The sequence below is a fragment of the Pteropus medius genome, unplaced genomic scaffold (genome assembly GCF_902729225.1).
Source record: "Pteropus medius unplaced genomic scaffold, Ma_sr-lr_union100, whole genome shotgun sequence".
NCBI classification, from domain to species: Eukaryota; Metazoa; Chordata; class Mammalia; order Chiroptera; family Pteropodidae; genus Pteropus; species Pteropus medius.
Genome location: NW_024352947.1, coordinates 2,493,664 through 2,507,810, shown reverse-complemented (window position 1 = coordinate 2,507,810; position 14,147 = coordinate 2,493,664). Strand labels below are relative to the sequence as shown.

Genomic DNA, 14,147 nt, shown 5'->3' with positions numbered 1-14,147 from the left:
TACATGTGTCAGGAAACCACATAGAGAGTCTATTAGTTGCTGAATGTGTCTGTGACACATTCCTAGCGAGGACCTAGAAAGAGAACCTCTAGGTCATTGACCTCAAACTGGGGTACATCAGAGTCCTGGAAGGCTTGTCAAGACACGGACTGATGATTTCTTCCCCCTGAGTTTCTGCTTCAGGCTGTCTGGAGTAGGGCCTAAGAATCTGCATTTCTAACAAGATGCCGATGCTATTGGTCCTGGGAGCACATTTTGAGAACCTCTTTTGTAGTTTGTAATATCTGCAAATTCATGTAAACAAGAATAATGTAATCTGCAAAATTTACCTGTATGGGCACACCTGACAGTATGCCGAAAACGAATCGGCAGGCGCCACTGTCAGCCCCTGTGTATTGTGCAACTGCCACTTTTCCCTGAGGACGTATGCGTTCACAGAACACAGGGCTCATGTAGATCAACATAAGAAATATTTATTGGAAAAGCTTACTTACCTATTTTTAAGCTAAATAAAATACTCCATATTTTTGTGTCCTCAGTGAATCCTCCCCCGACCCCTTGGAATTTATTATCATCTCGCTTGGGTAACCATAGCCCAGTGGATCCTCTCTTCAGAATTTTCTTCAGGAAAATGGTTTAGCAAGCGAGATGCTAGAATTTAAGGGCTTTGTTGGCTTTTCTTTCCTGCCGGGAATGCTTATGGACGGGGATGCCACTGAATATTTTTCATGACCCCAGTGGGGTCAGAGAACCCTGAGGAGGCGGAATTTATTTAGCTGATGGCAAGGTGGGCGTAGCCCTCTCAGTAGATGGCAGGGAAGGCTTGATAATGAAATTCTGAAAATGTTCTGATCCACATGGGATCCCTAGGTTGATAAGCAACCTCTTAAACTCGTTTGAGTTGTATTTTCTTCAATGGCGAGGTCTGATGAACAATCTGATGTAATTAGCATTCATTTTATAGAATCATATTTAAGATATGGAAGAATGTTCAGGCTTTATTAAGTGAAAAACAAAAATTTACAATAAACCGAGAGTAGTTGGCCCAACTGTCACCCATCTATCTGGATATTTTGCCAGGGGAGTATGTCTGGAATAGTAGTCTAATAGCCATCCTGAGAAGAACGATGCTTCTGTGAATCTGATTGTTTCCTTTAGTTTTCTACTATTATTTTTATAAAGCAAAAATGTAATACTGTTATTTTCAAGTCATCTAAAATGAGGTTTAAAGGATTATATTATTTTTGATATTCAAGCAGTCCCTTAGAAAATATTCTCTAGATGAATTCATAGTGACTTATGATATTTCAAAATGTCCTACTTAATGCCTTCTAATTCGTGCCAGCAGATATTACTAACATGCCCAGGGAAGACACAGACCATAATGTCAGTTTATGGTTTCTCTTTGTAATTCTGATTTTCGAACTGGCTGCATCACTGGGCTCCTCTAATTTCCGCTTCATCTTAGCCAAAAGGAGAATGATCCTCCTCTAATTTCCAGATCATTAAAGTTTAAATATTGTAAATAAGCATGGTACGTTCTGAGAGTAATGTTACCCTAGAGCAGATTTATTTGCATTTGAACGAGGTTTTGACCTACCTAGCTCGATAAGATTAACCTCTTCTGAGGACAGAATAAATTGGTTACCTTTGTGTTACGTGAGGAAAGTGCCGTTGCTTTTAGCATGTAGAACAGTGTCTTAAATACAGTAGATACTTAATGAATGTCCTCCCCAATGTATTTCTCTCTTACCTCTTTGGGGATGTTGAACGTTCCAGTTAGAATGTCTGTTTTGAATCGTTTAAATTTCCAGGGGTGCGCAGATACCCTCTGTTAATATCTGAGAGTATGCAGGCATCTCTCTGGTTAATAGATATGGGTCTGAATTCTTAGAGTAATTTAAATTTTAGGAGGAGTGTTAGGAAATATAGGTAGCATCCTGAGAAGATTTTTGTATCTGGGGGAAGGGGTTGGTTTTTTTATCTTTTAAATATATGTAAGAACTTTTACAGTCCAGTAAAAAAAAGGAGTGACTCAGAAATATGGGTAAAGAACATAAAAGAACAATTCATAGAAAAATATATGCATATAGCCAACAAATATGTAGTATTTTAAAAAATAATTTTTCAGATAATTTTAAATTTACAGCACAGAGAATGAATATAATCTCTGTTGTATGTATATATTTATGTGTACGTATATATACTAGTTATCATTATCTTTAAACTTTCTGATAGCAAAATGCAGACAAGATGTCCTATCACCTGTAAATAGTCCAGTGTATAATTCCTAACAAAAAGGACACTCTTATTCTGCATTCAGCCCTTTAAATCAGGAAATCAGCATTGGTGTAACACTGCCATTTTGTCCACAGACCTGTTTCACGTTTCATCAAGTCTCCTAATAATGTCTCTCTCCTTTTTCTGGTCCATGTTCTATCCTGGAATCCATGTTGCGTTTGATCATCATGTCTCTTCAGAGTACTTCAATTTAAAACTGTTTCCCAGTGTTCCCCATATTTCATGTTCTTAAAGTTTTAAGGAATACAGACCTTACATTCTGTGGCATAACTTCAGCCTGGGTCTGTCTAATTTTTCTCAGTGTCAGAATCCCTCTTGGCAAGTATATCACAGAAAGGATACTCTTTTGTTTTCAGCGTATCGCATTATTCCACTGATAATTCAGTGTTACTCCAGGATTACGCCAGCATCCTGTTCTTCATCCAACCTCCACTCATCGTTTAGCATCTGTTGACAACTCCGAATCAGTTACCTTTTCGATGGCTGCCAAAAGCGGATTCTCTATTTCCTATATTTATTAACATTTTACTATAAAGAAGAGCGTTCCCTTTTCTGCATTTACTTATTTGTCAGTATGGACTTACGGATGCTAGTTTTATTGAATTGGTGATAATTTGTTATTAATTTTTGAAACTGAGGTATAATTTACTTACAGTGAAATACATACATCTTAAGTCAGTTTCCGCATACGTATACTTTCGTAACTAGACAATAGGACAACCAGTATTTATTTTGATGCTCATAGTTTCCCCCATTTGGCCATTAGGAACCCCTTCAAGATGGCTCCTGTATCCTTTGAAATGTCACCATCGTTCATGGAGCATTTCCTTACCTTCTGGCATGAGATGTTTCAGATTCTTGTACTTACCCGCTCAACTTCGAAATCAGCCATTTCCCCAGGATTCCTGGTTCCTTTTAAGGAAGGTTGGGATTTAGAAGTCAAGATATTAGTCCATTGCTATGCTTTTTGTTACTGGGCCTGTGTTTTTGTTTAGTTGCTCTTAGGCCTTCTTGGTGGACAGAGTTAGGAAAATATGTGGATGTATATGTACACACACAGACATAAATACATATGTATATACACATATACATTTGTTACTACTTGTTCATTTTTCTGTATGTATGTGTATATATGCTATACAACCATGAATTTGTATTTCTAATTCCAGTCCAGTCCCATAGACTTCTTTATAGCCTTTCCCCTTCTTTCTTCTTTTTAAATTTCTTTGGCAGTGAGAAACGTGTCTCTACTATCCTCAGTATGGTTACTTATTGATCAGTTTACTATTTGGTCAGTGTAACAAGTCTTCCAACCATCCTGCACCTTTCCTGTCCCTCCCTACTCAGCTCCCACCATGTCCTTAGCCACAGGGATTGCCTGTGCTTCCATGTGGCTCCCCCAGACTCTTCCTAAATGCCTTGTATACGCATCATCTGTCCCTTACTCCTGTGGCCCCACAACCCTTACTACCCATGTCCTTAGTAACCCGTGAAAAGAAAGATAGGAAAATTAGATTGCAATGGTTAGTTTTTCAATGTACTCATTTTTGGTATGTCCTAAAATATTGTGCATTTTAATTTTAAGTTTAGTTTTTAAATGATACACCTTTGGTATATAGGTGCGAGGTTTTTTAATTCATCTGTTGGAATCATCTCCATTATGGTTTTAATGCCTCTGAGATTGTCATATACAAAAGGTTCTTATTATAGGTTTATTTGTGTGTTTAAGTATATTTACTGAGCGTTTTAGCATCAGATTTAGTACTCATATTTAGTTTTCGTGTTCTCCTGGCTGCACTGGCACTGCCTTAGTAACCAGTTTGGATGCTTACTCTTTTTAAGAAACTGTCTCAGTAAAATGTCATTAGCATGTTTTGCTTTGTTAAAAAAATAAATCTTGAATAACTGAATATTTCCTAGGCAGTGTCAACATTAGTCAGCCATTTGGAGAATTGATTCAACTACTCTGTTTCTAAAACATTTTATATATTGATGTACTGCAGCCCAAGGCACATTAGAGATTACCGTTGATTCATTTGGGCATTTACATGGCATTTTGGCTTCTTGCAGGATTATTATCCACCAATAGCTAATTTAAAAATCGCTTATGCTTTTTAGTGTTCCCGTGGAATTAAGTGGTTTTTAGGTGCCAGTGAGGGCATTTGGTAGATTGACTAGAAAAATAATTGTTTAAGCAATGCCGGATAATGGTGAGGTAGCTGTTGCCTTGACAACTAGAAAACTGTTCTGTTTGCTAAACAAAGGGGTGGTAATTTAGTAGTTTAATTTCCTTTTTGGCATGGAGGTTCTACATAAAAAACATTTTATTTTAGCCTCTGAGATGGCCCATGTTATTGGCCAAAATTAGAGAAACAGAGCAAAAAGAAAAAGTAAGAGGGCTTTTTTGTTTTTGTATTTTGTTTTATTTTGTTTCATTTGTAAACCTACCAGGGTGTCAGTCAAAGGAATCTTAGTTAATCTGCTGTCAATTCTTCTTTTTTGTTTGTTTGTTTGTTTTTAGGCGAGGCAACCCTTGGTTGACCTCACAGATTGCAAGGACCTTGTCAGTTTATAATCCCCCCCACCCTTTTTTTTTATTTTTTTTTATTTTTATGCCTATAGCACCTGGTCTTCCTAGGCGGTCTCCCATCCAAGTACTAACCAGACCCGACCCTGCTTAGCTTCCGAGGTCAGACGGGATGGGGCTCGTTCAGGGTGCCATGGCTGTAGACTGACAATTCTTTATATAGCTCTACATTGGACCAAAGCACACAGTTGCCTCAAAATAGATTTATAGTCTTGATTGTCTTTGCCAGGCTGAAGGTTTGTGATACGCTTCCTTATGGAGCATCCCTGCAGACGGTCTCTTGCTACTAAAATCCAGCATGATTACTTTATTTCTGATTTGAATAAGGAGATAATATTTAAACATCTCCCCCCCCACACACACATATTATATTGGCATCTGCTGTTTACGTGAGATCTTTTTTGTATAGGACTTAAACATTTTTTAACAATTTTACCCCAGATTATTAAGTAATAACAACCTTTTTTGGGGGGAGGGGGACACTGTATGCTGGACCCTTCTGAGCATTTAACATGGAGCGTTTCAACCCTCATCCCCCGTCAGATAGTCACTATTATATCCTGAGGCACAGAGGTCTTAGTCCAAGGTCACCCAGCGCTAGGTGGTAGATTCAAACCTAAGCCTCTAATTCAAGAGCCTGTGCTCTTAATTACTCTATTATACTGACTGTCATTAATGTAGTCATTCCAGATACATTGGAGAATACAGAAAAGTATCAATAAGAAAATTCAAAATAATCCATAATCCCAATTTCTACAGAGTATATATTTGTCCCTTGATTTGCGTGGATTATCCACTCCACACATCTTTTTTTATGCAGAAGAAAACTGTATAAAAAGAGTCCACCATTACTAAAAAAATGCTAAATAGGCCAATATAAGTCATAAATATCTTCTACATATTTCCACAAAAACTTCTAATGAAAATTCAGGAAAACCAAAATAAATTTTACTCGCTGTTGGTGTCTACTGTAATCTAAAACAATCAACCTTCTCTTTTTAATTGGCATAAAGTCACTATCTTCATTGCTGAGAATATTTGGAAGTGCTGCTTTGATTTCGTTATTTATGTTTTTAGATGATCTTTTTCCAACCCATCTTTTGCTAAATTTTCATAAATTTTTGAATATTCACCACAACATCTAAAAAAATCTTTCCGAAATTTTAAGGCTCGTTGGATGTTTGGATCAATATCTGGAATTGCAGTTTCTAGTTTTGTGGCCAGTTGAAGAGCTTTGTAAATATTTTCTGCAGTGAACGAAACTGATTCAGGGTCACTGCCATATTCATTGGCAGAATGGGCTTCAGATATTAAGGAATTAATTCATTATCGTTTAATTTGTGATCAACCAGTAATTCGTTAATATTATCTACATTCAAATTGTCAGAGCCTTCTTGAAATTTACTTAATAAATTGTGTGGATGACCCGGTGCATTATCTAAAAATAAAAATATTTTAAAAGGGAGAATTTTTCCTTCATATAGTTGTCAACTTCTGCAGCAAAACGTTTGTAAAACCAATCTCCTCAAAATCAGTAGTCACCTATGCTTTTTTATTTGCCATCCAATGAACAGGAAGATCATTAATTGTGTATTAGTAAATATTAGTTCTTTGTATGTTGCTGAGTTAAGCTATTGTTTTTTAGAAAGAATAACTGCCAATAATGGAAACGAAAATAAAAGAACCACATAAAATGAGACCATGTAAATTAAATGGAAACTGCATATTCAAAGTTCGTGTAAACGAGAGAAATATTTACCATGTATAAAAAAAACTTGTACCGCGTAAATCGAGGGACAGATGTACTTCTTTTTACTGTTCTGATGAAGTGATATAATAACCTGAGGTTTCCCTGAAAATAATCAGTGTTCCTAAGGAATAGGGAGGGGCATAGATGAGACAAAATTGTCTGAGTCGATCATCGTGGGAACCAGATTTTGACCAGATGGGGGATGTATTAATACAGTCTTCTCTTCTTTTTGAAGTGTTCCTTAGTATACATTTTATCTGTTTGAAGTGTTCCTTAGTATACATTTTAAACAGCAAAGGATACATACCAATTGTAAAAAACCAAAAAGGAACATTTTTTAAAGAACAAGAAGACTTTGAATCAAATAGTTTCATACACATACTCTCCATTCCACTCCCCTTGCCATAAAATAATCCTTATTTAACAGTTCCTGTCTCTATGGTGTATGTTTTTTCTGTATGTATAACGCAAGATAGATACTTTTGATTACTTCTGCATGTCTAGAAGTAGAAAAAGTATAACATTTTAAAGACATACATATTACCAAATATCCTGTAGTATTTTCTCATTAGATTTAGTACTGAAAAATATTATATTCTGAGGAGTATTAACATTGGTTGAAAAAGTGAGGAAAGTGGTTTAACTTTTAGTTTACATTTATTTATGGGGAGTACTCATTTAAAATGAAGTTTTGTCTCTCGCATATCAAAAAAAAAAGGCAGGGTGTCACATCTGAGTTTACATTGGTTTAATGACTTGTTTGCCCACATTGAGTATTTTATAATATTAATAGTAACTTTCAGTAGCTAAATAGTTCAGGCATCAGAACTGAATACTTTCTAATATTGATTCCATTTTCCTGATGCGGAAACTGAAATTTAGAGAGGGTCAGTAGACTACAAAAACTCATCTAGTTAGTGTAAAGATTGAGCTGGGATTAGGACCTTGTCTTTCTGCTTTGAAAGGCTGTGCTCCTGGTCTGCTTTATTAGCTCATGTTATACTAATCACAGAGGGATAATTTATGCTCCGTTAAAACTGCATATACAAATCCGACCATGTAGGTTATGGATTTGGTTTGCTTTTCTGTAGAAATTCTCATTCACAATTTTGGTTAGCATAGTTTCACTTTCAGCTAATTATGTGTCCAGATGCCCCATTCTGACTATCTTTGTAACCCCCGTGCTTTCATGTAGATAGGCTCGATAAATAAATGTGTGCGGAACAATAATTATGATGTCATCTAATGATGAGAATTTAGGAACAGAAAAGTAACTTACCTAATAAGATGATGCCAAAAAAAAAAGGCAGAAAATCAGAACGTGGGTCTTTGTTTTCCCTACATTCTTTTTAACAAATTAGCACTGCTCTCACAATGTATCTTCGTTTTAGCAGGTTTTATTATACTTCAGATTCCCTTTGCAATTTTTTTTCTAATAGACATTTTCTTTCCATGCCTTGCTAATGCCCTTTCATGTATTCTAGCTTGAAGGAAAGAAAATATTACCCTTAAGTAATAATTTACACCATATTATTTGAGGTAATTATTACTCTTTCTGTCAGTATGGATTTTCAGGTTCGTAGGGATGTGGGATGGACTTAGTTTGGAGAAAAAGAAATTCTGTCTTTCAAATCCAAGTTGAATAAATCTGTCCAGTAGCATATTTATAATATTCTATAGTTGGAATATTGCCAGTCTAATGTGAATATTAATGAATAGATCATGTAAATGGGTTTCTGTACTAGTAGTCTAAATACATTACTAGTCTGTTTCTTTTTTTGTTCAAAATGTTCTATAATAAAAATACCTGAAAAGCTAATTGCTTATTTATTTGTTCCTGAGTGGGCACAAATGTGCAACTTGTTGATTTTTCTGTTCTTGCCTACATTTTGCAATTTCTGGTTCCTCATTAGTTTTCACTTATCTTAACTATACTATTTGTCTATGAAAATAACATTTTACTGGTCATTAAGGTGCAGGGCGTGTCAGTGGGAGAGGTCGCATGTTGTGGACAATGATGAGCCATGGTCATAGGCTTTTCTAGCAATAACACGTAATACCAGTTGAACCACCAAGTGAATTGATGTCTTTTTAAATTTTTCTTAAAATTTCTGGGTGAAGTGAGGTGAGTCCCTTTCATATTCTTGCTGAAACAAAGCCACTAACTTGTCTAGAATTTAACCAAAATTTTGACCAAAGAAAATGATATTTTAAGGAGTCAGGAAGGTAAAGTAGAAATGTGTTCTTTATTAACTTCAGGTGCAAGAGCAGTGCCAAGTTACAATTGTAGTTAGTTAATGACATCAACAAATTTAGAAAGTAGTAACGCAGAAATTATTATCTGTGTATACTTATGGCATTAGTGAATTGGAATATGGGCATTTTCCGGAGTAGATTTTAAAAATCATATACTTGATATGTTTTAAGTTCCTTTTTAAATACTTTCCATGAAATACATGGAATGGCCATTAAGGAGATTGGCCCGATAATTTTATTTTGTCCGTCCGTCCGTCCGTCCATCCATCCATCCATCCATCCATCCAATCTATCATTTGTTTATTTGTTTGTTTGTTTGTTTTAACGCCTACAGCACCTGGTCTTCCTAGGTGGTCTCTCATCCAAGAACTAACCAGGCCCAACCCTGCTTAGCTTCTGAGATCAGACAAGATCAGGCATGTTCAGGGTTGGCCCGATAATTTTAGTCCTAGCACCCTTGTCTTGGTTTATGTGATACCTCTCACCTTTAAAAAAAAGTTATTAAAATTATTCGATATAATTATGGGCACTTTTGTCATAGCATTGAAATAGTGCTCGCTCGCGCGCTCTCTCTCTCAGCCACAACTATGAGGGGCGAATTTATTTTAAGATACAAATAAAATTGATTTGTCATTATTTGTTGCTATATACAGCATTTTCCACATTATGTTCTATTAAGTTTCTACAGGATGCTATTAGATATTAATGAGAGGAAAAAGCTCTTTGGACAAATACATTGTGAAATGATTAGGCAGAGTGGATATTCATTCGATAAACTGATTTTCCCAAACTTGTCTCTCATTTTCTTTTTGGTGGACCATCTTGGATATTAGTATTTCTTATAAAACACTTTAGGAAAAGCTACTTATATAATACCTTTCTTTGGCTGTGGAGTTGATTAATACAAACAGAACTCCTTAGAAATATAGAACCTTTGCAGAAATAAATATACCTGATTGTAAAAAGTCAGAGCAGCTATATTAGGACTATTAAATCTAAATCACAAGTGGGGAAACTGAAAATATTATTTAGCGTGGAAGGGCGAATAGTGAGTACGTGCATCAAAGCATTTGAGACATTTTAGCTAATTTTATTTGAGACGTCCCAAACTGGATTTTTAAAAAAATAATTAATTTTGTTTTATTATGGTGACATTGGTTAACAGTAAGTTTCAGGTGCGTACAATTCGACAGTAAGGTAAATAGATCTATGTCGCATTGTGTGTTCACCGCCCATAGTTTTCTTTCTGTCACCTCATATTTGACCCCCTTTTCCTCGTCTACCTCCCCTCTCTCTGACAGCCACTAGTCTATTGTCCATGAGTCCGTTTTGACCCGTTTGTTGCTTTTAGGTTCATATCCCACATATAAATGGTATCATGTGGTTTTCAACTTCTTCTGTCTGGCCAGTTTCGCTTAGCATGACTGTCTCAGTCGAGGTCCATCCCTGTCGTCGGCAGTGGCAGCATTTCCTCTCTTCTTACGGCCGAGCAATATTCCACTGCATATGCGCACCACAGCTTATTTGTCCAGTCATCTATCGTAGGACACTTCGGTTGCTTCCATGTCCTGGCCACTGCGAATAATGCAGCTGTGAGCATCGGGGTGCATCGTTTCGGATATATGTTTTCAAGTCTTTGGAGTAAATACCCAGTAGAGGGATCGCTGGATCATGTGGTAGATCAAGTCTTAGTTTTTTGAGGAACCTGCATACTGTTTTCCATAGTGACTGTACCAGTTTACAGTCCCGCCAGCAGTGTATAGGAGTTCCTTTTTCTCTGCATCCTCTCCAACACTTGTCATTACTTGTCCTGTTGATAACAGCTATTCTAACAGGTGTGAGATGGAATCTCATTGTGGTTTTGTTTTGCATTTCCCTAATAGCTAAAGATAGTGAGCATCCTTTCATATGTGTGTTGGCTATTTGTATGTCTTCTTGGGAGAAGTGTCGTTAATTGAGTTGTTTGAGTTCTTTTGTATATTTTGGATATTGGGTCCTTATTGGAGGCGTTGCTTGCAAATATATTTTCCCTTTCGGATGGTTGTCTCTTTACCTTGTTGACTGTTTCTTTTGCTGTGCAGAAGCTTTTTAGTTTGATGTAGTCCCATTCATTTATTTTTGCTTTTCAAATTGGATTTCTTAATGTAGTTTTCAACAGTAGTTTGAGTACATGTAATTCCCCTCACCCCTTTTATGCCATTCTACCTTAGAATTGTCTGGATGGTAATATAACAAAGCTATTATGATTTGAGGTGGCTGTCAAGATATAGCCTCAATATTAAAAGAAATTTTCTCAGACTTGGAGCTTTAGGAATCTGCCTTCTAAGTGGTCACATAGTAAATAAACATTTGAATGGCTGGCGGGATGGAGGTGTGGATGGAATGATAGACTTGCGGTTGAACTAATTCATATTATGTACCATATGTATTTTGTAGAGAGAAAATGATGTTTTATATGGTGTGCATCAAAATAGCCTTTGTGATACATATTTTACTCATTTTTAAGTTAGAGTACTTTATAGATTTTTGTTAACAAACTATGACAGGATTAGATCTGCCCTTCTGAGATCCGATTGTGGAATTAGAGAGTTTAAATCTAATTTGTTTGCATTTTTAGGCCCTTGATGAGCCTCCCTATTTGACAGTGGGCACTGATGTGAGTGCTAAATACAGAGGAGCCTTTTGTGAAGCCAAGATCAAGACAGCAAAAAGACTTGTCAAAGTCAAGGTACAGTACATGTAGATTATATAAATTTTATGTTCAGTATTCGATATTGAAACATTAACTTGATGAGTATATTTAAGAAATTTTTTTCTGCAAGGTAAGTTTAATTTCTAGGAGTAATGGTTGTAAAAATACCTATAAAAAACATCAGTTGTCATTTTAGAATATTGCAATTGGACTGAAATTAGATTAGTACGGTTGGTGTTTTGAATTCCATTTCACTACAGACTTAGTATTGTTAGCCTTTTAGAGCTAGAAATGACCTTAGAAATCACATAGTTTAATTCATTAATTTTATTGTTAAAAAAAATGTTGAGGCTCATAAAGGGTTAGTGATTTCTCCATGGCTGTTAATAGCAAATTAGTAGCAGAATAGGAATTATCACAGTTTCTTAATTTTAAGATCCCTCCCCCCACTCGGTTTTAACCATGAAACTGAGACGTGATTTATAATCGATGGTGTCTTGGATACGTGTTTTGTTTCAGGTAATACACGAAAAGAAATGTAATTGTGTACATTTTAATAAATTACCAGTATTAAAAAATATGGGACAAATGAAATATTCGAAGGTAGATATTTGTTCACTGGTCAGTTATTTATTGAGTGGCAAATTGCAGGATGCTTGTTAGGTGGGAAGAACAGGGGTGTGAGAATGACCCGCTCTCTGTCCTCAGGGGATTTATCATCCAGGTTAGCAGATACCCTGTAAAAGACTGCTCTAAACAGCACCAGTTAAACAGGCCATGGAAGCGTTGTACTTCCAGTGGAGAGCATCACAGCCTCTTCTGGAGCTTTCCCCACATCTGTATGCTTACGTTCCTTTCTTTTTTCCTTATGCATGGATGTATTTTAAGCTTCAGGTGATTCTGAATTTTGCATTCGTTGGGCTTGAGACACTAGTCTTGGCCCCGCCCCCCCTTCAGTTTTCCCACGCTTGATGCCTGTGGGCTCGTTTGTAATTTGATTATATTGGTGCTCTTATAGAGCTCTTATGGCGGCATTTCCTGTTTTGACTTCACACACTGGTGTTTCCTGAACACTCAGGTATTTTTTGTTTGTTTTTGCCACTATTTTAGAGATGAAAAAGCTTTTTATCAGTGTTCTCACTTTTCCAGACAGGGCTTCTGCTAGAGCAGGTGTAACACCTTAGTGCGAATTAGACAGAAGCCCTCCACTCTGGTGAGAGCCTCCTCAGCGGAGCTTGACATAAGGAGCTTGGCATACGCAAAAGCACTTTCCTGCCAATTAGAAAAGGCCTTCCCTTTGGGCAGGGCTAGGTCTGCAGAGCACAGGCTGCATTTTGGCCCTGACTCTCCATCTCGACTGGGTGTCTCTGTGTAGTGAATGAACTACTAAATGACATGTAACTGTTCTGTCATTTCTTGCTGTTAATAAAAGGAAGGAAACTTAGTCTCTACTGCCTCTGTTGGTAGCACAGAGTCCCAGCACCTTGTGCCTTATAAATAAATAGGTTTCTAAAATTACCATTAATTTTTTGGGGGCTGCTCTAAAAATCTGTTTATAATTCAAAGTTAATGATTTTCTCAGTAGTTATGGTGCTACACATCTATACCAGTTTAATTTGTTTCAGAGTCAGAGTTAATATAATTTTTCAACAGTTTGTTGATACACTTCTTCCTCACCATTTTTCATTTACTGAGTATTTACCATGTGCTAAGCACTGTATTAGGAATTGAGACTTTAATGTTAGGGCTTGGTCTCCATCCTTAAGTGGCCTATACTCTAAGTGAATGACACAGTTGCCTAAACCCATTATTTAAATAAAGTGTCGTAGCGTTTTCCGTGAGACAGAAATGTCTGTGATGCTGTGAGCACAGGACGTCTTCTTTCGTAGCTGGTTTGTGAGCCCGTGGCCCGGATTGACCACATCCGATAAGGCCGTGTTGATGGTTTGGTCCCTGGAAGAGGGAGAACAGCTTTTCCTGTACGGAATACTGGAAGCTCCCTTATTTTTCACCAACTATTTAAATGTTTGAACTTGAACTCCTTATTTCAGTCTGATGCCCTCACTTCTGGTTGCCTGTTCTCTGATTGCTGTGCTGATCCGGGGAGCGCAGGAGAGCTCTGCGGCTCGACAGCCTGTGCTGGGGTCTCGTCCCTCCGTGTACTAGGCCTGGGGTCTTGGACCATTTACTTAGACTTCGTTCCTCAGTTTTCTTACCAACAGAATGGGAGCAGTTATACCTACCTAATAAGGTTGTTGTGAAGATTATATGTTTGACACTTGAGCCTGATTAATCAATTGACCCTTGATTGAACAACGTGGGTTTATACACGGATTTTTTTCAGTCAGTACTGTAAATGTATTTTCTCTTTATGATTTTCTTAACATTTTTCTCTAGCCTTTATTGTAAGAATACAGCATATAATATCTGTATAGAATATACAGTGTAGTATGTAACACATACAAAATTTGTGTTCACCGACAGTTGATATTACCGGCTATTACCATAAGTTTTTGGGGAGTCACAAGTTAGACATGGATTTTCAGCTGTTCTGGGGGTTG

At 36.8% G+C, this 14,147-nt stretch overlaps 1 protein-coding gene and 1 pseudogene across 1 annotated transcript in view; one reads left to right on the top strand and one right to left on the bottom strand.

The window, feature by feature from the left end:
• The window catches only part of ARID4B (AT-rich interaction domain 4B), a 115,581-nt gene that overhangs the window by 33,737 nt on the left and 67,697 nt on the right, over positions 1 to 14,147 (top strand). Inside the window, exon 3 of the mRNA XM_039850349.1 lies at positions 11,512 to 11,622. Coding sequence (XP_039706283.1) covers positions 11,512 to 11,622 — 111 coding nt within the window. The remainder of the gene's footprint in view (positions 1 to 11,511; positions 11,623 to 14,147) is intronic.
• LOC120592676 (uncharacterized) lies at positions 4,915 to 5,033 on the bottom strand (annotated as a pseudogene).